The sequence below is a fragment of the Mesitornis unicolor genome, unplaced genomic scaffold (assembly GCF_000695765.1).
Source record: "Mesitornis unicolor isolate BGI_N332 unplaced genomic scaffold, ASM69576v1 scaffold33287, whole genome shotgun sequence".
NCBI classification, from domain to species: Eukaryota; Metazoa; Chordata; class Aves; order Mesitornithiformes; family Mesitornithidae; genus Mesitornis; species Mesitornis unicolor.
Genome location: NW_010198970.1, coordinates 2,657 through 25,538, shown reverse-complemented (window position 1 = coordinate 25,538; position 22,882 = coordinate 2,657). Strand labels below are relative to the sequence as shown.

Below are 22,882 nucleotides of genomic sequence, written 5' to 3'. Positions count from 1 at the left end.
TGGAGAATATTAATGACTTAAATACTTTTAAACCTAGCTTTCTTATCCTCTCCTCACCGCTGCCTTTCATACCAGATTACATTTCTGTGGCTGAAAGGCAAAAAATCTTATTGAATGTCTGTATTCACTTAAACTCCTAAGAGCAGTTGGAGGAGCAGGATAATGGAATATTCTTGGAGTATCCTCCCAGCTGTGAGATCAATGCATCGATGGCTTTTGCGTCTCTTGGAGAGCTGCTCTTTGGGGAGCGAAGAGGGATTGACCCAACTTCTAGTTTTGGAAAAGCTGGTGAAGAGTCAGGAAGGGCTGGATGAATGAGAAACTGCAGTAGGGGCAGGCTTGGGAGCTGCCAGTGATGTGCTCTGTGGGTGGGTTCGGAAAGAAGATGGGCTTGCGTCTGAAGTACACCATGGGCCTTCTTTACGGCCCATTTCCCTGCAGGTTCTGCAGCTCACACCATGGTAGTTCTGGGCGAGTGTATTTGAGGAGAAGATTGGCTGCCGGCTGTGTGAGGGGCTGTCTCTGCCCAGAGGGGGTTTGTGGGGCTGGTGCTTTGCTGGTGAGGCCAGCCCAGGTGGGATCAGTCGCTTCGTGTTTCAGGACTGAGCAAAGTGAAGGAGCCTGATTGACGTTTTTCTGAAAGACAAGTGCGCCCAACCATCTTCCTGAGAATTTCATCTGCATCATTGCACTGAATTACCCAAGACATCCTGGGTTTTTTTCCCCTCTTTACAGCTCTGTCAGGGTAACCTACAGGAACTGTCATCTCCATTCCCTTTTGCCGAGTGTTCTCATGCCCAGCAGCTTTTGAGGGTTAAATTTGCTGCTGCTTTTGAAGGAGAGTCACACTGTGCAAAGCGCTGCCTTTTTCTCCTCTTGCAGCTGATGCAGCATCAGGCACAGCTCACATGCAGTTTGTTGTGGCGTGTGGGCTGTGTGGCTTGATCTGCTCCGGATTGTGGCTTCGAGCAAGTTACCTGCCTGCAGGTGGAGGTTTGGAGGAGAGGAGGTTACATCAAATCGGTCTGTGAGCTCCGTGTACCCAGTTCCGCACGATGGCACAGCGGCAGTCCCATGCTGTTGTGCTCCAGATTTTTTGTTCTGTTTTGTGTCCTCTCGTGGAATTTTTTGATACATTTTGGTAGAGTATTTTAAGGATACTTTTTCCTTCGGCTTGAGGCCCCTTTTTACCCTTCGAAACATCTGCATGGCAATAGCAGCAAGCATTTCCCAAGGAAAAGCAGTGCTAGAAGGAGCTATTTTTGATCTGCTCTGATGTGATGAGCTGCAGAAGCGTTGAAAGAGTTGGCACTGTACAACGTGGTAGTTCCCTGCAGCTGGTTGCAAGCATCTCCTGCCTGTTCCTGCGTGGTTCGGAGGAAATAACATAATCCAGCACCACATTGCAGTCACACCATGGGCACTGGCAGTCCAGCGGAGAAGTGGAGAACTGCTTGCTTCCTCTGCAGTTAATATTTCGACCTCTTATCCATTCTACCTAAAGCTATGCAGTATGTTACAGTTCCTGTGTCTCTTGTGCTGATCTTTTCTTGATGCATTTTATGAGTTCTTGTAACAGTTTCCAGGTATTTTTGTACAAGGTCTGAGCTACAGGCAGCAGATGAACTTCCCCGTGATAACTTTATCTCAGAAACAGGTGTGGCTGCTGATAAGATCTCAGATCCATTTCTGCAGCTGCACCAACAATTTGTCATCTCTTCTGTTTCAGAGCAAAGTCGTCGAGACGACTTGGAAGCCCTCGGCCATATGTTTATGTATTTCCTCCGAGGCAGTCTGCCGTGGCAAGGATTGAAGGTAGGTTTGAGTTTTAGGTTTTGCCCTTTGAAATTTTGTCTGGTCTCTGCCTAAACGGGAAACTGGTAGGGAAACCTTTACAAAATCCAGCCAGAAACGCCGTCCTCTCCTTTGTGTCCTTGAAGTGTAACGACAAGGCGTTAGCATTACCTGCAGGAAAGATTTTAAGACAGTAATGTGTTACCATTAGCTTAGCTGAATTGGTACAGCTCTGGAGAGAAGATTCAGGAGAGGCAGATGAGCGGCTGGGACAGGAACAGCAACGAGAGAGCCGTTGAGCTGTTGGAGCAGCTTTGCTGCAACGCAAAGCTGCCTGGAGCTGGAGCGCGACTGGAACACAGTGGTTGTTTATGAAGTTCCAGTTGCGGCACACAATCCCCCAGCTGCATCTGTTAAGCGTGTTTATAACGGGAGCAATTTGATAGTTCTAGATGTGCAGATGGACTTCAGCTTGAAAAACTGGTTTTCTGGCAGAAGTGTTTCAGCTTGGCTTCCCTCCAGAGACGCTGGACACTCAGTGCTTAGAAGTTTATGAAATGTCATGTACAATGTGGAGGGCTGCAAGCAGCTGAGTTACAGCAAGTGCAGCTAACATCCGTCAGCTGAATTAACTGGTAGTAAGTCACTTACAGCTCTCTGAAGCTGTTGGGAGCAGTGTCTTCACTTCTCCATCACTTTCCTGATGATTAAGCTACTGTGTTCAACTCTGGAATTGCAGACAGTGAAGGGATTGGATTTGATCAAATTAGGAGAAGGTTTATTAATGACAACAATAACTCCAGTTAGACTGTTTGAAAAAAGAGACAAGCTTCTGGGCTTGCAAGCTGCTCTGCAGAGTGCTGCAGTGGGCAGTGGCAGTGGCTTGCGTGGTAGACCTTGTTAAGCTGTTTTGTCACCATCTATCCAGAGTTTGTCTAAGCTAAGCCTTATCATACATGTGCCAGAAATGTTGGCGACAACTCACAAAGGCAAAGAAAGGGTTTTTCAAGCATGAAAGTGGTTGCAAAAAGAAATCAGAATCTCACTGACTTCAAGTTCACATCTCTGTAAGTGTGTGTTATTCTATTACTGGTTGGTTGATATTCTATTATTGATCTATTATATTTGGTTTTGGATTAGTCGAACTCCTTTCCCTTAAATTAACCCTGTAAATGGTTCAAAAATAATTCCAGATTTAGACAAGACTCTACAAAATTTTTGTAGTTCAGTGCTGAATTTGATAAGAGTTAGTTGACTGCTTCTTGAAGTCCTGTATTTTTTCGGCTCCAGAACACAGATTCTTCAGCTTCATCTAGGATACAGCCTCTTCATTCTGCTAGGTTTTCTGAGCTTACAATTTTGGTCTCTACTGTTGGAGTTAAAGTCTTGAGAGAACATCTTACAATGTTAATTATGCTGCTGGCAGGTCTAATAGGCGTATTTTGAAATGGAGGCAATAAAACCATTGTTAGAATGTGGACCGGAGCACGGTTCTCTGCTTCAGAAGGGATTTAGGTTGGAAATCTAACTGAAAATTGTTTTATTTTTCTTTATTACCAGCTGTTTAGTCAGTGATAGACACTGTGGGGGTGAAAGGAGAGGTAGTATGGGAGTAGCATGGGATTTGGGAGAAGTATGACTGATGTAAACTCGTTGTCTGTGTGGTGGCATTCTATTATATGCAGTACAAACCCAATGTGTCCCAATTGCCGTTGCAGTTTATCCACTTTTACATTTTTTTGTGAAGGTGTTGAGGTTGCCAGTGGCTGTAAGCCTAGGATTGATGTGCAGTCATAGCGTATGCAGCTTTATTTTCTTGGTCCGTGAACTCTTCCCTGTACAGCCCTCAGGACTGGGCTGGTCAGAAATTGGCCTTCTAAGACACTTAACAAGTGCTCTTCCTTACAAGCACTGAAGAGGTTTTGAACGTGTCCTTGGATATTCTTTGCCAATAGCGTGTCAAACATGTAGCAAGAATTACAACAGGATAGGATAGTATTCTTTGTAGTGTAGTCCAGGGTGCAGTTCAGTTACAAGCAACATGCTCTGATAGCACCCAGAATTAAATACCTTGTTTTTCTTCCCATACAGCATGTCGTTTATCACATGGTTGAACTCTTTCTCCACAACTGTTTTGTCTTTGTGCGCTACAGGCTGACACCTTAAAAGAGAGGTATCAGAAGATTGGGGACACAAAGAGAAACACTCCAGTTGAAGTTCTCTGTGAGAACTTTCCAGGTAAAGCCCCGATGGGACCATTTCAGTGCAGCTGGACATACCTAGTTAAATATGATGGTTCTGAGCTCCTCTGTCAGAAAGTATTTGGGTGATGTGTATCAATTATGTTGTTCCTCAAGCTGGCAGACAACTGGAGCTGCTGCTGTAAATTAGCGGGGCCTGAGGGCTTGTGGCCGTGGGTTAAAATGAGCATAACTCTTCTCAATGAGGATGCCGCACGATGCTCAAGTGCCTCATCTTCCTGCTTTGCTTCTTAGCCTCTTTCCAAAAAAGGACCTCATTATTTGTATAATGAGGCTTGCAAGTGACGGTGTTGGATCTACTGAGTTAATTTTTTTCCAAATGGAAGGTTTTACAGATGTTAAGATTTTAGGTGGCCAGCTTAGAAGGTGGGATGATGTGTCTGTCATTGAATTCCACCTTTGACAGCAATTTTAAGGAGAGTGTCATTCAATATGTGCTTCTAGCCAAGCCCAACACCATTCCTCCAGTTAAACAGAAGTTCACCTTGGAGCTAGGAGAGCAGAGTACAAAGTTAAGTCCCTCCCCAGGTACCCTGTGGCCTTCACAGAGCAGTTTGGTGTTTTGTCTAGGAAGTGAGAATCCTGATGCCAGGGAGAGCACCCAAGTCCCCACAGTCAGCCCCATTCCTGTAGGAGCCATTGTGTCACTTGGCTCTTTCCCAGCATGAAGAACAGTAAACCTGGAAAGGGATCCTTGTTCATGCAGGTCGTGCTAATTGCCCAGATGTATTTGCATCCAAAATCCACCTAACTCCAAGGAGAACAGTTCCAGGTTGTCTGTTCTCATCTTTTTCCCCAGTACTCCTTCCTCAGAGCTTGGCCACACCTGCAGGTCTGAGATGAAGAGATATGAGAGAACTTGTTTCTGTTCCTTGCCTGCCTGAAACGTGTTGGTCCTCCACCTTTCAGAGATAGCAGCAGGAGGAGCAAATTACCTTTCTTGTCTTTGTTTTTTTTGTTGTTTTTTCCTCTTTTACCTCAGTGTGACAGGTGAGCTGCAAGCTGCTGAGTAAAGTATCACTAAGCAAAGCTGTTCTTATTTTTGTCAGCTAAGGACAAAAACCATGCTGGTGTGTCATTCGTCCAGCGGTGCGCAGACTTGTACCTTGTACTGAGCTATGTCCTACCTTGGCTTAGGCATGAGCAGAAGGGAGAGCTGGGAATGGTAGGACACGAGTTAGCAGTGCTCAGTTCTCTGTGCTTGCAAAGTACAACCCAGATGCAGGAAAGCAATTAATTAGCTTAACACAAATGCTGTTCTTTGCATGCCAGGTAAATTAAGGAGCCTCCCTTTCAAAGTCTTGTTTGGAATATTCAGGGCTGATGTGATGACACTGGGCAGCCAGACCCTAAGTTGTTGCTGGAGCTCGGAGGTGCTGTGGGGTGCCCACCAGGATCTCCTGCTTTTCTTCCCCAGATGAAATCGCTGTGGCTGTTTTAAATGTCTGTGTGAACAGACACACACCTGAGCATGCTGTTGGCAGATTCAGTGAGTTGGCGTTTATTGTACAGTGTGGTTTACTGTTCGGTTTTGTACAAATGTATAGACTAAAACTAGTTGCAAAACTCAGAATTGAGGTGGGGCAGCAGCTCTCTGGAGCAGGGATTTCTGTCTTTATTTGAGAAGTGTTTGCATTGGTTTGCATTGTGGACTATTGCTAAAACCACCAGTTTTATAAAAGAGCAGCCAGAGGTAGCACTGACAGCCCAAACAATTCTCTTACAGCGTGATGCTCGATGCTAAAACACAGACCTTGGTTTGCAGCAACTCATTCAGAAGATTCAGTGTAAAAGCAGGCTATTATTAGACTTTGGGCAGAGCAGGAGGGCTTTGGAGAGCTGAGTGCGATTCATCTAGCAATGAGGTCACTGAGGGGGAAGACTTTTTGGATATCCTCAGCTTCTGTCAGTCCACGTGGCTCAGCTGAACTTAGCAGACCCTGGACAACTCACATCACTGGGGATCGGGTCCTTGGTCCAGCTTTGAGCCCAGTGCTGTGGGAAAGCCTCGTTGGAGTTAATTGAGTCATAGAGTCGTTAAGGTTGGAAAAAACACTTAAGGTCACCTAGTCCAAATGTTAATCTAACACTACCAAATCAACCGCTAAACCATGTCCCTAAGCACCACGTCACTGAAATAAAATAGCATGAGGGAAAAAAAATAACGATCATAAGCTTGACTTTCTCAAAAATCTGTAAGCCATTGAATGTGAGTTGCTCTGGTGAGTCTGAAAAGCATTTCCAGTGTATGTGTCCCTCTGAGAGGCTTGAAAATTATGGAGCTCATGTAAGCAAAACTGACGCTGCTGCTTTTTTCCTCTTTTCCAACAGAGGAGATGGCCACGTACCTCCGTTATGTTCGGCGATTAGACTTCTTTGAGAGACCAGACTACGATTATTTACGAACCATCTTCACAGAGCTGTTTGAAAAGAAAGGCTACACCTTTGACTACGCCTATGACTGGGTTGGCCGGCCAATTGTAAGTTGTCCCTGCAAAGTGCAGTGGCTTGCCTTCCACGTGCTGAATCCCCGCCACCTGGCCCTTTGTTCCTGATAATCCCAGTTAATGCCAGGGAGTTTAGGATCAAATATCCCACTTCTGTTCTCTAGCTGACTTGGCTCAACATAGTGAGATGTCCTGATGATGTGTTCAGTGGGCTCTTGCAGTGCCTGGAAGTTTCCCTAAGGGGCAGAAGGCTCCTTCCCACCTCTGGCGGGACATTCAAACCTTATTTTCCCACTTGTGGCAAAGAACAATTTCCTCTGGTCTAGCACAGGATTTGAGATCAGTATCTAAAGACACACATCTCAAAGGAGGAGAGCATCCCTGCTACCTCAGCACCAAATGGTGGAAGACCTCTATGATGGTCAAGTACTCATTGAGATGTATGGCAGATCTAGGCAGGGCTCTGATGGGATGCTCAGTGAAAAGTAACAGCAAACCAGTTCTGAGCTCAAAAGATCTCAGAGCTTACCCTACTCCAGAGGCTGAACCAGCTTTTTCTAGCACACAGCAAGGAAATATGGGAGTAACTGAGCTCCACTTAGCAGTTCTGTGACACCAGAAGGACCATAAGCGTGATCTCGTTGCATCGCTTCTATTGTCAAAACCTATTTATACTCAAGAAGACCTTGGCCAAAAGATGTGTCATGGGGAAATGTGACGGAAAGGTCTAAAGCTCTTCTGCTGGCTGCCTGTCTGACTCACGTCCGTGGTGCAGCCTGTCGCCTGTGCTTCGTGTCGTTCTGCCCATGGCCTTCTTGCCAGTGGCCAGTCAGCACGCCCCAGCAATGGTAAAGGCGTCTGCAAATCGACTGTCACTGGTGCCAGATCAAATGCCTTCAGTGCAAAACTTGGTATTGTTGCAGGTGATTTACCGTCCCAACTATATTTAGCATTACCAGTGTTCACTGTGCCCAAAACAGTTCATAAGAAGTCATTCCCTTTGTGAATCATGATTTCTCTCCTCATTTTTGTTTAATTACTAAGTCAATTGATAAAAAGCCCCTTGTAAGACAAGCGAGCTACTGCTGACAACTGCAGTGGTTGCTATGGAGATTTTGATGTTGTGAGCAGGGATTATGACTTTGGTGAGAATAGAGCAGATGAAGCTTTAATTTTAACACGTCTTGTTTCTGTGCAAGCTTAATTTTTAATAGTGGTAAGATGATGGGATGAGGAAAACAAGCCTGTGTATTTTCAGTTGTAATAATCCTACGTGAGACACATCAGCTGTGATCTGACACCAATACAGGTTCCTAACTATGTCTTTTTAATTAATTCTCATACAAGACATTTGGTGCTGATGTCCAGCATCAAATCATATGTCCATCAAATCACCAGGATTTTATAGCTCTGGCTGTAATCTTCCTTGGTTATTGTCAGTACCTTTGGGCAGTGTTTTGATGTTTTCCTGCTTTTACCCAATGAGAGCCAGCCTGACAAGTTAGATTTGTGCATGCATGTGTTGAGAGAGAGTGCAGCATCTTCAGCATTGGCTTCATCCTATTGAACACCTTGTTTTCCAGCCTACTCCAGTGGGATCCGTTCACGTAGATTCTGGGACGTCTGCAATAACACGAGACAGCCACGTCCATAGGGACCGGCCATCACAACAGGCCCTTCGCAATCAGGTGCGTTGCTCACAACTGCTTTGGCAGCGCCGCATTGTTTGGCACCTCTCAGAATTCCTCTTGGGCCGGAGAAGCAGAAGCCGTATTGTGGCCATTGGAGGTGGCTGGGGCTGATTCTTGCCTTGGTCTGCTTAATTTAGAGACTGTGATTTGAGCAGAATTTTGTCAAAGCAACAAATTGCTGAAATACAGTATCAGCCAGTGGAATTCCTTGGGATCATGAGCCAAATGGAGAACAGTTTGGAATGGGTAATTTTCCTGTCATTTGTGGGTAAGCTGTTTCAGTCAGCTATCCAGGCTGGTCACACTACCTCACCTATCTGGCCAATGTTCTTTTGGATGCTTTTACTCATACCACGTGGACCATGGAGTAGACCAACAGCGGTGGCAAGGGCAGCCTGCTCCCAGCTGCCCTCTCCCCATGGACTTGTGTGGCTGCAATAAGGATGTGAATGTCCCATGTACAATATATCCTTCTCAGGGTGTCCAGTTCACTTCCAGCGTGGGTGTTGGAGAGCGTAAAGGACTGCAAGTGTAGTGTCCCCTGGGGAGGCTGGGCATCATGGTCTGGATGAACTGCCAGGTTTTGCATTTGAATTTCCCCATTTTTGCCTTTCTAGTTGTAATATTTTGTTGGTGTTGAGAGTTTGGATTTTCTGTATTAACAGAACTGATCAGAAGTTCAGTAGATCTCCAACTGCCGGCTCCTAGCTAGAGCTGTTGGTGCTCGTACTTCCCAGTGAGTGGTTCTGGGCTCGCTCTGCTCCTCTAACCGCTGTGTGCCATTCTTGCTCCATGTCTGCCCGCTCTGCTCCCTCTCAGCTCGCACGAGCTGGAGTTCGTGGATGCAGAATCGAGTGTGAGATGTAATAACCTGTCTGGGCTCAGCTTTCCTTGTTCCGTGCGGCTGGGCTCTGAATGTTGGAGCCGCTAATGTAGACTAGAATACGTCTCAAGCCAGCAGCTACAAACAGGATGAATACCTTCGTTAGAAGTGTTGCTTGTAGGAAGTGGGGTTGTTTGAAGCACGTGTGCAGTGCTGTATTTATGCATGCTCATTAGTGTGCACTGGTTTGTGAGCACTAGTAAAATAATCTGCTTTAATATATTGTCCGATTAATGAATTAACCCCCCCTTTTTGGTGGCAGTCTCTAGTTGTCTGCTTTGACAACAGACCTTCATGCTGTGTTCGTGTGAGGCATCTTGTTTCCTTTAACAGACAGTGACACCTGGCTTCATTTTTAAGCGTGTTAGTTCACAAAGTATAGCAATTAACACAAAGAAATCTGTCCTATTCCCAAAATATTATGCAGGCAGCCTTCAGTCCTTGTTCTTCGGAGCCTATCAGGTAGTCTTGATGCTGTGTTGCATGGCAGCTTTTGTCATTCTTTTCTACCTGACCATTACTTAGGATGCTGAATTATTTAATATTCCCAATATGCAGGGAAAATGGGTTTCTTCTTGCCAAAACATAAACAACTGTCTTCCAAGGGATGTTCCTTCTAAGTGTTGAGCAAATGATTTCTTTAAAGGAAAGAGTAGGAAAAGAAAAGAAGTCTAGAGCAGTGAACTGGAGGCATGGGACGAGATTCTCTTTTATAGTATTTGGTTCCCAGTAAAGATGTTGATGAGCAATCTCCTTTTTGTAGCCTTTTCCTCTAGAAGTGAAGATACCTACTATCAAAGATGGGTGAGCCTTGCCCCCTCCATCTTTAGGTGCCAGTCTTGTTTTGCAGTTTGTTAGCTGGTGGGAAGGTGATGAGTGGTAATGGGAACTTGATGCTCTCAGATTTCACGGGCATCGCTTCCTCAGTGTCACTGCTTGGGTTGTGTTTTGGGTGGCTCAGCTCAAGCCTACTTCAAAACCAGTTTATCACGCCCTTGGCTGTAGAGCTAAAAGAGAAAAATCTGGCTCTTGTGGCTACTAAAACCTTTCCTAGAAATTGCTTCCAGGCTCCAAGGCAGAAGTTTGCTTTTCCTAATGTTGACTTAGCATGGTACTACTTCATCGCCTGAGCTAGCCAAGCGACCTGATGGCATAGTGCTTTGGAAGAAGCAGCACTCGGAATCTGTCTAGGTTTTAAAACCTACATGTAAATTCTCCAGTTGTTTGTAATCTTTTGACTTCCAGACATTAAAAAAATACTCCAAGGGAAGTGCTTCTCCTTTGCATGTCACCAAGTATAAAAAGTGTAAGCAGCATCTCAGGCTGACGGGAACAACGTGTAATTAGAAGATTGAATAGGACAAGCCTGGACAAGACCACCTCTAGGGAAATACTACCTGTGAACTGGATTTGGTGCCTGCTTGCAAGGAGGAGCAGCACCCTGGGTCACTCCAGGAGGGAGTCAGAGGTCATGTGCAAAGGGTACAGCAGTGAATGTTTTATGAAATGCCAGGAGACTTCCTTTTTTTAATTCTGCTTCCTTTTGCAGGTGCCTGTAGCTAAGTGACAGTTTGCCTGTTAGCACTGAGGTTTACTCAAAGGTTTTTGGAGTCTTTCTCCTGCATGGAGCTGCTTGCAGTCTTTTTTTCTTTTCTCTTTCCTTTTGTTTTTTTTTCAGTGGCACTGAGCCCTGTGGCTTCTTGCTTGCTCAGACCAGGGCCGGGGCTCATCTTCTGTGGCTGCAGGGAGTAACACAAAGTAGAGCTGGAAAGGCAGGGCCTGAGCACCACTCTTGGGTTATTTCCTCCAGCTTCACCGCTGATAACCTGGTGTTTAGTCACTCGAGTCTCTTGTTTCCTGATCGGTGTCTCTGTTCAGCATCCCTCCTGCCAGGTGCATGTGCACTGCAAGAGCTCTGCTGATCTGCCCTCTCTTCTTTCAAATTCGAGCCTCAGCTGTGAAAGATTTGCTTAAGTTTTCACACGGCGTCCAGGGAGACACCTTTTAAATGTGTGATGTGTCCCATTGGTCACTTCAGGCTTGACTGTGTCCTCTGCTATTGGCCTGAGACCTGTTTGTCCTACACTTCTTAGTCTTAGGAAGCAGTCCTCCAGCTGATCAGTTGGGTTTAGGTGTGCTAAGACCCTCCTAGTGAATGCTGGATGTGCCATCATCAAAGCTGGGTGACCTGTAAGGAGCTTCACATGCAAGTGCAAAGTGGTTCTTCTAATAAAACAAATAAAATTCTAATAATTTCATTGCCTAAAGTTGGGGATAAAAAAGAAACTGTTAGCAAAAGTTTCTTATCTACTTTTCTGCAGAAAACCAAAAAGCCACCAACCCTCTCTCCAGTCAAGCAGGTGTGGTGGATCTTTCCTTTTGCTCTGTACAGGTGAATCACCGTGTGGAACTGGCTTTTGGTGAAATAAAATGTGCCTTTGTTTTATGTTGCAAATATGAGTTAAAAAAATACGTATTTTAGGGAGGTCGAGCTTGTATATCCAACCTTGCTGCCATGCCAAGTGCTCTGGTGTGTGTGACCTGACAGATACAGTTGAACACACTGTCAGTGATTATTTCTGTGCTGAAACTCGTGGAAATGAAGTCGTGTAAAGAAATAACTTCCCAAATAGATCTGAGCTTTCTCTTCCTTTAGCAGCTAGAGGAGAAGAAATCCACTCCTGCAGTGGATTACTGCAGACACCACTGAAGTAAAGTATGAGGTGCACTTGGTAAATGAGAAATTTTATCCCAGCTAAAAGTTTAAATGCCTTGCTTTTGGCAAAGAAACTAACTCACTAACAAACACCCTTTTATTTCTTCCCCTCACTCACCTTTTGCCCTCTCCTCTGTTTCTCTCATGCTTCTGAAACTGTGAGCAGGCATCCTCAGATCGCCGAGGAGAGTGGGAGATCCAGCCAAGCCGGCAGACGAATACCTCGTACTTGACATCTCATCTGGCTGCAGATCGGCACGGAGGATCAGTCCAGGTACCTTTTCCTCCTGACGTGTACAGCCTTGATGTGAGAATCTGTGTGAAATCCCCTGAATTCTCCTCAATCACAGTAACAGCACAGTCAGGAGAGTCATTTCACAAGCCAGTGTAGTCCTGTCCTGTACATAAAATGCTCAAGCTGTGGTTTTGTGGGGCCCAAGCTGTGATGGCCAACATTGTCACTGTTACCCCTTCAACAAAGGTTTTCCTCAGAGCGATTTTGAACTCAGATTTGTCAAATCGAGCACAGAAAGGAGTGTACATTAGCAGGTCTGGTCTATAAAGCAGCCCTCTATCCCCACCTTGGGGATGCTCTTAAGTAGTAGTAAGAGGGAGCTGAAATAAGGTCTGCTGCATACAAACACCATAAATGTTAGGAAAACAGTTGAGCTGTTCCAGTTCAGGCTTGACAGGGGAGGTTCTGGTCAAATTCCTGCGGCTTAATGGAAGTCTAGAGGTGCCAGACTGGAGAAATGGATGGGGTGGCTGGTGCGAGTGGGCTGTACGGCCACTTCTCCCTCCGGAAGGAGAGGAGACAGGCTGAACTGCCACTGCAGTTGCAGGGTGTGGTGATTCTGTTCTCTTCCCAGTGTCTGTACATTTTAGTTTTGAGTCCAGCAGCAGGCCAGCACCAGCACGAGTGTAAGGGCATGGTGGCTGCAAGGTGGGTCTCTGGGTGATTGCACTGTGGAAGGTGGATGAGCAGAGGATGCGCGACAGTGCCAGACTGCATTAAAGGTGGCACTACAGCCGTATACTTAAATTCCTGAAAAGACTGCATCTGTTTATGAAACCATACCTGCCTCTGGTTGTCACTCAGGCTTCCTAAGGGAGCTTCTTGCTCTGCTGCCAGAGTGAGATGGCCGGACGTGCTAGAGAGAAGATGCAGGAGTCACTCAAGCAAACAAAAACTGTCTGAAATTGCTGGTGAGGTGAACTCTTTGGCAGAGGTTTGCCTGTGAGAGCTGGCTCTCATGTCAGACACAGCACTTTGAAATTGGCTCTGGTGAAATGGGGATTAGCGCCTGGAGTGGGACAGAGCTGAGCTGAGGAGGCAGGAAGCACAGGTGCCCTTAAGTGAAATGCAGATTAGGTTGAATTTTTTACTTATTCCTGATACTTGGTAGGATTAAATTATTTTTTGGCTTGATTAGCCATGTTCCTTTTTTCGTTCAAAGATATTTTACCGAGTAGCAGAGAAACTGAAAGATAAGGAGGAATTAATGTATGTGTAGCTCCTATCTCAGCCGTGTGCAGACGTCAAACCGGTGAAGTGTTCAAGGTCAGGCTGGACGGGGCTTTGAGCGGCCTGGTCGAGTAGGATGTCCCTGCCCACAGATGATCTGTAAAGGTCCCTTCCAACCCAAATCATTCTGTGAGTTCAGTTCTCAGTAAGTACAGAGTAGGTGTTTTTATTCATGTTTTTTATTAAGGGGAATAGTTTCCTTGCACAAAGCCAGCATGAGCTGTGTCCCTTCACAAACAGTGCTCTGCCAGAGTAGCTACAGCAATAAGGTAGTCCTAGTCCTAATTTGACTGGGAGAGTTGCCTACCTGAACAATTTACAAGCCTGTATGTGCCACCATGAGCATTGAAATTCTGCTTATCTGCAGCCAAGAACTGGAAATCATCTTCTGTGCATGGCTGCTGGGCTGCAGATGCTTCAATTGTTTCTCCACAGATGTTCAGCTCGTGCTGAACCCTTGGGAGATCAGTAGCTCCAAGCGGCCGTTTCCTTCAACAGTTGAATTTGCCACGTCAGAATGAATTGACAGCATGTAAAAAAGAGAAGGAAAATCAAAGCCTTTTGTAAAATGAAATTTTTGCAAGTAGCTGGAGAAAGTGTGGGAAGATCACTGGGAATAGAGAGATTAAGTGCTAGCGTTTTGCGAAGTTGTGTGGGAAGTGTGAGGGTCTGGAGAACCTACAGTGTGATGAGTCTGGGAAAAGGGGTGTGAAGAGAACCCAGAGGTTGTCTCCAGAGGAGAGCTCTGAAAACCACATGGGCTGAGTCCTGACCTGTCTTGGCAGAGACTGGCCATGGCACTTGATCTGCAGAAACAGCAGGTACTGAAGGAACTTAAGTATTTAAAACAAACGTGGATAGATGCTTTTAATAGCGAGGACATATCTGCTTCAATGGCTTCCTTCCCTTCATCTCTAGTGGTTAGGGAGAGTCACCAGGAGTACTGGAAAGTGCCTCCCTTCCCCCATGGAAGACACCTCCTTTTACCTTGTAGAAAGGCAAAGAGGTGGAGCGGGAGAGGAACCACACATTGTTACAGCTCTGGACCCAGGAGCAGCTCTGGGTGTTCACAGCAAGGCACAGGAGGCTGTCCTACCTTCCAGGTGGAGTGCGACAGGGCTGGCCGAACCTCAGTGCCACACAGGCTCCTTTGGCAGTTGTTGTGGAATAGAGCAATGATGAATTATCCAGAAAATTATGTGCTCTCCTGGTGAATGCAGAGTTGCCAGCAGCTGGGGATCTGGATGGTCAGCCTTGCAATGAAGATGCTGAAGTAAGCCATAATGTCAGCTGTGAAGCAAAAAGAGATGAGAGATGAGTATCAATAGCTTTTGTGTGAGGACATAATTCCAGAAACTGGCTGTGTAAGACTCTGGTGGCTCTGGAGTGACTTCTTCCCATGGTACTGGCAACCGGACTGAGTTGCTTGCCTGTGAAAGTGTCAGGAGAAAACAATCAACATAATAGAGTTTGTGTGGGTATGTAGGACTGACAAGTAGTCTTCACACGGGTGGCGCTGCCTCCCAAAGACACAAGACCTGTGCTGGGCACAGGAGTGTGGATTAGTGAACGCACACACAGTCCCCTGCCCACTTTTCTACTTGGGATAATCAAGCTGTTGTCTCCAAACCTGGCACATGACTCAAAGGCATCCAAGGAACCTGACAGCCTGCTGTAAGAGGGTGCAAAGAGACAGGAGCAAACAAAAGTTATTCCACGGATTCCCCATTCCCACAGCATCCCTCGTCCAGACAGAGGGAGACGCATCACATGCAAGGGGGCTTCGTTAATGGGGCATTTGTTTGTGTTTCAGGTGGTTAGCTCGACCAACGGGGAGCTGAACGTGGACGACCCGACGGGGGCACACTCCAACGCGCCAATAACGGCACAGGCGGAAGTGGAGGTGGTGGAGGAAGCTAAGTACGTCTGATTTTCAAACAGGCTTTCCACTGGTGTGGTCATTAATCCTCCTCCTGGGAAACAAGTGGGGATGTTTACCCGTGGTGAAGTACTCGATGCTCGTGTCCCATGCCCTTTTCCTTGCATATTGCTGCTTTTGTGCATGGTGCCTTCAGTGCTGCTGCTGCCACTGCTTCTTTTTTACACTTGTCATGGCTAGAGAACGTAACTTTTACTCAGAGCATGTGTTGCAAGATAGACAGTAGCACAAGTACCACAATAATTGTAATTGATTTCAGGAATCCCGGTGAGCATCGCTGGGTCCAAAAGGAGAACATGCTGTGCTCTCACACTGAGAGTGTAGGAGTAGCATGAGCTCAGTGAGGAGACTGTTGGTCAGAAAGTTAACACTTTATTTCTGGCTGCAAGAAGTGGATGCCAGGTATCCAGAACAGTCCTAAAGTCATTCTTGCAGGGAGGGGTAGATCTCTGTGAAGTCTCTTGGTCCAGCTGAGTGAGAGAAACCAGAAGCGTCCCTCCTGCTCGTGGCAAGAGCGTGCTCCCTCTGAGCTGACCTCTCCTCCTCTGTAGCTTGTGGTCAGGAGTGAGAACCGATGTACCAAGTTGCTGCTTTGACCATTTTGGCCTCCTTTGCACACGTGCTGCATCTGGCACCATCACATCACCTTTTGCATGATCCTCAACGTGGGACCTTCTCGCTGCCTCTGAACTAGTCCAGGACCCTGGCAGGTCACAATGCAATCCTGACGCTCCCTGGGCAAGGGGTAAATAGGCCCCGGGGCTGCCTTTGAACTGGTCGGTGCCGTGATGTTGCTTAACTGCCTGGTTACGATTTGACTGGGTGACACTGGTGTCGCTTGTCCCACGTTGTTTGTCTCAGCCGTTGTGGGAACTTCTGTTAGGAATGGCTTGTGGGAGGGTGAAGAGGAAAACTGGCAGGCGTGAGAAAGGGCGTGTTGATAGAAAAGATCCCCAGGTATGCATCAGTCTGAACCCAGGGCTGGTTGTCTTGAAAGTCTTCTGCTTGCCCCTTGGGAAGCACTTGCGCGTGATCTTGCTCGCTGGTAGCTGGCCTGGGTGTGATCCTGGCAGCAACGTGCCCAAGAAGCAGATAGGCCTTCTCCTCCAAGCTAAAGGAGCAAGCCTTGGTTTAGGTGCAGGCTTCTCATCGAGTACGGCAGGGTGGGGGAGATCTTGAGGTGCAACTTGTGCATTGGGGAGTGTTCCTCTTAGATACAGGGAGTGTGGCCTGCAGAGACCACCAGTTTGGCGTCACAAGCTCTGTATTGGTCAGACTTAAGTGGGTCCCCGCCAGGCACGTGGCTTGGTGTTGCTCATAGGAAGGATGGGGCAAATTGCCGCCCTTAACAGTTCTTGCTACAACACAACCCAATGTGAGGTAGAGCCAGCTCTTAAGATGGGACCTTCTCCAGCCTGTTTCTGCAGTGCCTTGTTTAGCAAGGCCAGGGCCCAGACCCCACACTTGTGTGCGGGGGAGACATCAAGACAGGTGAAAAGGAGCACGCAGGGGCCGTGCTGCCCAAGCCTTGTCTCGCAACATGGGGAACTGTTCTGTCTCCTTCCAGCCCTTGTTTGTGTGGTCCCAAATTGGTTTTGGAGGTGCTGGGAAGCAGAGCACGAGCTGCTTTGCACTGACAGGTTTGGGGTATCTTGTAATTCCCAAGTGTACTCCTCTTCATTCCTTTTGTCACAGGGAGGGCCGGTTTCATCTTCCCTTGCATCTGTAATCTGAAATCCCCTCAGATACATGCGGAGGGCAAAGGACTTTTGCATTGTGCTCTGCAGTGAAGTGGGCCAGAAGGAGCTATAAGGAGCTGGAGCTCTGTGTTTCCAGACAAGATGCAATAGCAGGAAGGTCTTTGCCTGGCACTCCCAGTGGGCAGAGGAGCCGCTTCTGCTTTGGGGTACAGTGGAGATAAGCTCCTGATCCTGGCTGTGGGTTTCACTGAAGGGCAGCTCCCAGGCGTAGATCCATGATCTGGCCTTTTTGCTGCTGGAGCTGCAGGGGACAAGAGCAGATTCGTCTTGTGGTGGCCCTGAGCCCCTGTCTGATCCCAGCCCCAGATAAGACCCTCACGGGGCCTGTGCCTTCATGGAGATAGGGGGTGTTTGTCAGAGCCCTGCCAACCCTGAAAAATGTGGCAGTTCTCAGCGGTGCCGTGCAAGGGCAGAGGTGGTATGAGGGCTGGGGGCGGGCGGCGGGCAGGCATGGTGTGTGTCTGCCAGTCTGCACTGCATGTTTGCATGGCTGCAGTGACATGCTTTCATCCCACCTCTGTGAACTAATTGCTCTTTCTTCCTTTCTGTGTTTTTTCTCTACACTCTCTGTAGCTGCCTGAAAATGCTCAACTTGTGGTGAGTCCCTCTCTCCAGTCCACGTGCAAGGGGGAGCGGACCAGACTAGACTGGGGTTGGCAAAATCAAACCGACCAAACCCTAAAAGGCACAAAGTCAAAGCCAACCCAGAGCTGTTTTGATTTTAGGACACTGTTGAGGACCATATGCAATAATGGGGAGGGCGTGGGCTATGCCTGAGTGGCCACATTAGGCCAAGCAATTCGGCTGATCTCTGAACTGATGAATGCAAAAGATGGATTTTAATCCTTTTCTATTTGGCTTACCATCTCCCCCAAACTGTTACATCTGTGAGCAGATAATGTCTAATGGAGTTGGGCAGAGTCGGCACCAGGCTTGCCAAGCGTCTTGCAGGAATTCCTCACGCAGACGGCTTCGAAGGGAAAACCCTGCGCTGGGTGTCAGGGGAGCGGGCCGGCTGCTTCCTCGGAGAGTTTCCTCTGAAGAAGCACGGGCCAGGGCCTGCACTGTTAGAGAGGATGAAAAGACATGGCCGTGGAGGCCTCGTTAGTGACAGAGCCCCTGCCTGGAGAAGGTGGGTGGGAGATGGCTCCTTTCCACAAACCCTGCAGCTGTCGGTTGAGGGTGTAGGTGAACTGGCTTCTCCAGGAAAAAGGGGTCAAGGGGTTGGGATTAGCATCGGTCCAAGCCCAGCTCAGGCGTAGGTACAGTTTTATCAGGGTTTTAAAGCCGCAGCTGTAGTGTCTCAGTCTCAAGGTGTCCCATATGGAGGTGTTCCCTCCCCACCTTGCCCTCTGGGGAAACCATGTACCCAGTCAGGAGAGGGCCATGCAGAGACTCAGACGAGGAGTTTGTCGGTCCCAGAGAGGGCTGATGGGGGGAATTGCTACGGAGCAAGGTGACAAAGCCCGTGTGCGGCGAGGAACGTCCTTGTTGGATGGGAGACTGACTGAGCTCTGCCCTGCTCTCCATAGGCATTGCCTCCAATACCTCTGGCATCTCTGGCTTCTCTGTATGTCGTAGTCTGGGGCTGTTCTCTTGGGCATTGTCTGCATGCAGAGAGATCACGTTCTGTAATTGTCAGCCTGCCTTATTCTTTTATTTTGGTGTTTTGCCTCTGCCTGTCTGAACTGCCAGGACTTCCTTTCCTGAACCCTTCCCTGGAGTAACAGCTTAAAAAGACAGTCACAAGGAAAACCAGCCAGAAGTCAGTCAGCTCCCTTCGTTCGGTGCCCAAGGAAACGAGTGCTGCTCAGCCCTCTTCTTCCCTTACCCGCTGCATGCTAAACCATAACTTGTGCATTTTCCATCCTCCCTCCCCTTAACATCCTCTCCCTTACTCACCGTTGCCCATGTCATGAAGGAAGGTGGCTGCTGTGGGAGAGAAATACTGTGACAGGTTAAAGCAGGAGAGTGTGGCAGATGGCCTGGGGACAATAAGATGCAAGAGCAGTCCTGGGGTGGGGAGGCAAGAGCGCCAGCTATGAGTGGGAGCCTGGGTTGGGTGGTGCTTCAGGCTCCCCGCTGCAAATGTCAGGCTAGGTGGGTAGTGGTGGAGTCACCACAAGTCGCTCTAAACCCGTGTTTCTGCATGGACAAGTGTTTTGCATTCTCTCTCAGCTCACCTCCAAACTGGGCCTTAGGAACCTAAAGAGAAATCGTGGACGTTAAACTTCCCCTGCCCCTTAGTCCTTGCAGGCCAGAGGAATGTGTGGTGAGGGGTGGCTCTCCTCTTGCTGTGGCTGTTTGAGCTCTCCACGTTGTAGGGGGTTTTGGTTTCTCCAGAAGATCTGTGCTGGCAGGCTTGGCTCACAGGGGGGTGGTGGTCACCCATCGCTTTTGCACCCTGTAGTAAGGCTCGTACATCCAGGGGCAAGCACCTTCTGGAATGCAAGTGAGATCTGTTCCTCCAGCTCTGAGAGGACAGAAGGGTAATGCTGACATTTCAGAGCCACAAAGAACCCAATGGAAAATAATTTGGAGAAGTTGGTACAGTGGTTTTGAACGTTTTTAGTCTGACTTGGTAAAAGATGCTTGTAGGAAAAAATGATCTTTGCATTCTCACACCTGCTCTTGGTGCTCAGCCAGGCAACCCCTTCCACCCATTTGAGAAAGTCATCACCTGGGCTTCCCTGGAGATGGCTGTAATGGCAGAAGGAGAAAGACACGTAACTCAGAAGCAGGACTTGCACAGAACAAACACCTTCCTTCTGTGCAGAGGATTCCTGACAGCGGCCTGGGGATAGAAAGGCAGATACGCCTTAAATGCCAAGGAATTCTGCAGGAAGCCAGCAGGGCTAGGAAAGCTGGGTGACTGCTTTCAGTGTCTCCCACAAGTGAAACCACCGCTCTTTTTTTTGGACGTTTTCCTCCCCACCTCAGCCTCCACTATCCATCCTTCTTGCTTCCCCTAACCTCGAGGCGCTGTGCATCTTCCTTGCATCGGATGGGGGAAGAAGCAGGGGTTCTGCATACGGGCGCTGAATGATTTATCCAAGCTCTGGTTATCGTGAAAGGTTCAGTAAAGAAACCTGGTCTCTGAGCCGAAATCTCTTTGGAACTTGTCTTTTAGTAAACAGTGGTGAAAACCGTGTGTCCCATAGCTGGGAAGAGCAGCCAGGGCTCACCGGCCCAGTCCGCTTCCTCTGGGGTTGGGATAGAGGGAGCGGAGCATCTGGATCCTTGTTTACTGCCTTCCCAGATGGCTCCTTGTGTTCCGGCCCCAGTGGAGCCTCAGGAGGGAGTCAGCCCGGCTCAGGGGCTGTGCCCGCTGACGCCCAGCAGTGGGAACCCCCAGCGTGTGGCTACTTGCCTTTGCTGGGCTACCAGTCCGGGCTGGTGGTGTCAACCATCCACCAGCGCCTGCTGACCATGCGGCGGGACAGCAGGTCTGTGCGGGCCTTGGGCTGGGTGCGCGGAGGTACCGTTGCATGCAGCTGAGCGGAGGGAAGCCCGGGGTGGCGGGGGGCCTTCTTGGGGTGCCAGGTGTGGGGCTGACTTGCCTTGTCCTTTGTACCCCAGGTGCTGCTGCTTCTTTAAGAGGAAACGGAAGAAGACAGCTCAGCGTCACAAGTGACCGGTGCCTCCTGGGCCTTGCAGGAACCACCACGCCTGCAGCTCCTGCCCTGTCTCACTGGAAGGGGCTTCTCTTTAGGGGGGAGGAGGAGGCATAGGAGGAAGAGAGAAAAAAAAAAAGTGACATTTTAAACCAAAAAGAGAAGAAAACGTTCCAAAACAAACCACTCTGGGGTGGATCTGCTGAATGGTCTCCCTCGTTCACTCCAAGCCTGAAGCTCCTTTTGGGACCAGGACTGTGGCTGGCTCAGGTCTTGGTCGCCCTGGGAGGGGGGCTGGCTGGCTGACCCTCCTTCCCGTTGTTTACGGTGAAGGCATCGTACACGTAAACCTGAGGACTCTGCTTAGCTCCTGCTCACTTTCCTGCCCCCCTCCCCTGCGCTCTCTGCTCCTCCGTCCTCCTCCCTCCTTAATTAAGTGAAGAAATACCGTAGGCTCGATTGGCTGTGGAGAGGGCAGGAGGATGCGGTGCAGGCAGGAGAGTTGCGTGAGAGAAGGGCCTGACTGCTGCAGCAGTAAGAGACAGGTTCCCTTTTCGGCTCCTTGGGAACAGTTACACTGTAATGTGCAAGCTGTGAGAAATTTGCAATCTACTGTTCCAGTTAGGTTTTTTTTCCGGCTCCCTTGACACCTCCCTCCTCTGACAGTAACAGAGCAATGTGGATTGTTTTAAAGAAGCTGACGTCGTTGCACTTTTTATTATTTTTAGCATTTACAGATGCACATTGTATCTGTGGATCTCTGCGCGGCACGGCGCCAGCGCAGACAGACATTCAGCTGGGAAGACGGTGGGGTGCAAAGAATGCCCTCGAGTGGGGATGTCGACAACATCCGCATGACCCTCGTGCCAGTCTGGTGTTCCCTTGGGCCACGTGCTGAGGAAAGCATACTTGAATTTTCAATCACCCTTTCTAGCTGCCGGTGAATGTCCCTACCATGGTTTCCTACACCGTGCCTGACCCAACCGGCTGGGAGACCTAAGGCCGTAGCCCGGCATCAGCAGGAGGGAGTGGCATCGGCTTTGCTGGGCTGGAGGAGTTTGCTCTGGTTTAAGGGGTAGATCTGGATTCAGGTAACTGGGAGGCAGCCATTTCCCAAAGCGTAAGTGTTTGTTGGTGTGGGCAACTGGGCAGCCTTCTCAAATCCCTCCAGGTAGGGTCGTTGTGAATGAGAAAACTTTTTCTGCGAGAAAACATTAACAGGAGCAAAGCTTCCCCGGCAGGGGAAAGGATACTTCACTGCCTTAACACTGATTTCATCTCCAGATGGTGAGATAGGTTTGACTGGAATAGCCTTCACGTCCTCTCTGCGAGTGCGGGTCTGGGGCACGCGGGACGCCACCCGCCCCGCAGGAGAAGCCACAGCTCTCACGCACCGGTTTGAGCCAAACCAATAGCTAGCAAAGGGCTTGGGGCACTTTGCACACACGTCAAAACAAAACGAAACAAAACTTGCATCTTGCTGCAGCGTTTCCAAACTCGGAGGAGGCTTGAGGCTGCCTGGAAGTTACCATAGATGCGGCAGGACTGTGGGAGAACTCGAGCAGCTTTTGGGGAGGTTGTGAATAGGTTCCTTGTACTTTGCCTTTCCATGTGTGACATCTGACCAGACTGGGACTGTTCACTTGAGGAACTTTGTTTGTCATAGGCTCGGGCCTGGCTCACCACAAAAATCGCGGAGAGCATGAAGGGAGGAGAGAGAGAGAGACTAGATCTCATTATCTTCTGTGGTTTTTTTAAACTGTGATCTGCATAGCTTGGAGTTTGTGGAGCGGCACTCCCAGGAGGTTCAGTTCTCCTCAGTGGGCAGAAACTGGCTTAGAGGGCAGGAGATCATCCTGGACAGGGAGCTTCTAGGCCTGCTCTTCGTGCATCCCTAAAGCACACAGACACTGGTGTGCTGCCAGCGTGGAAAAGCCTCGCCTCCTTGACAGGATCCCTGTAGGGCATCTCTTTGTCATTCTCTGCTGCATTCTCTCCATGCCTTATCCCGACGAGTGTGGCTCAGAGGCGCAGAGCTCTTGGCTCGCACACCCACCAGGAGATGTGCGCCGCCGCCTTCTCGTTCTGCAAAGCGCTTTCCTCCAGCTGCATCGTGTGCCGGGGCAGGAAGGGGAGCGCTCGCCTCCCGCCAGCGTGTGCCAGGGCCCTTTGCCCTCTCGTCCCCTCCTGCCAGAGGGAGGACAGGGACCGTGGCTGCCTTCCACCCTTCTTTCCAGACTCCTCTGCTGCCG

At 48.7% G+C, this 22,882-nt stretch overlaps 1 protein-coding gene across 2 annotated transcripts in view; it reads left to right on the top strand.

Annotated features, from left to right (window-relative positions):
* The window catches only part of LOC104544448 (casein kinase I), a 28,729-nt gene extending 7,403 nt beyond the window's left edge, over window positions 1-21,326 (top strand). Inside the window, exons 3-9 of one of the 2 annotated variants that reach the window (XM_010189322.1) lie at window positions 1,730-1,815; window positions 3,948-4,032; window positions 6,387-6,535; window positions 8,086-8,190; window positions 11,959-12,066; window positions 15,131-15,237; window positions 20,596-21,326. In XM_010189322.1, the coding sequence (XP_010187624.1) occupies window positions 1,730-1,815; window positions 3,948-4,032; window positions 6,387-6,535; window positions 8,086-8,190; window positions 11,959-12,066; window positions 15,131-15,237; window positions 20,596-20,650 (695 nt within the window). In that variant the 3' untranslated portion in view covers window positions 20,651-21,326. Of the gene's footprint in view, window positions 1-1,729; window positions 1,816-3,947; window positions 4,033-6,386; window positions 6,536-8,085; window positions 8,191-11,958; window positions 12,067-15,130; window positions 15,238-17,589; window positions 17,614-20,595 lie in introns of both variants that reach the window. The other variant, XM_010189323.1, reaches the window with a different exon arrangement.
* Window positions 21,327-22,882: the final 1,556 nt, after the last annotated feature.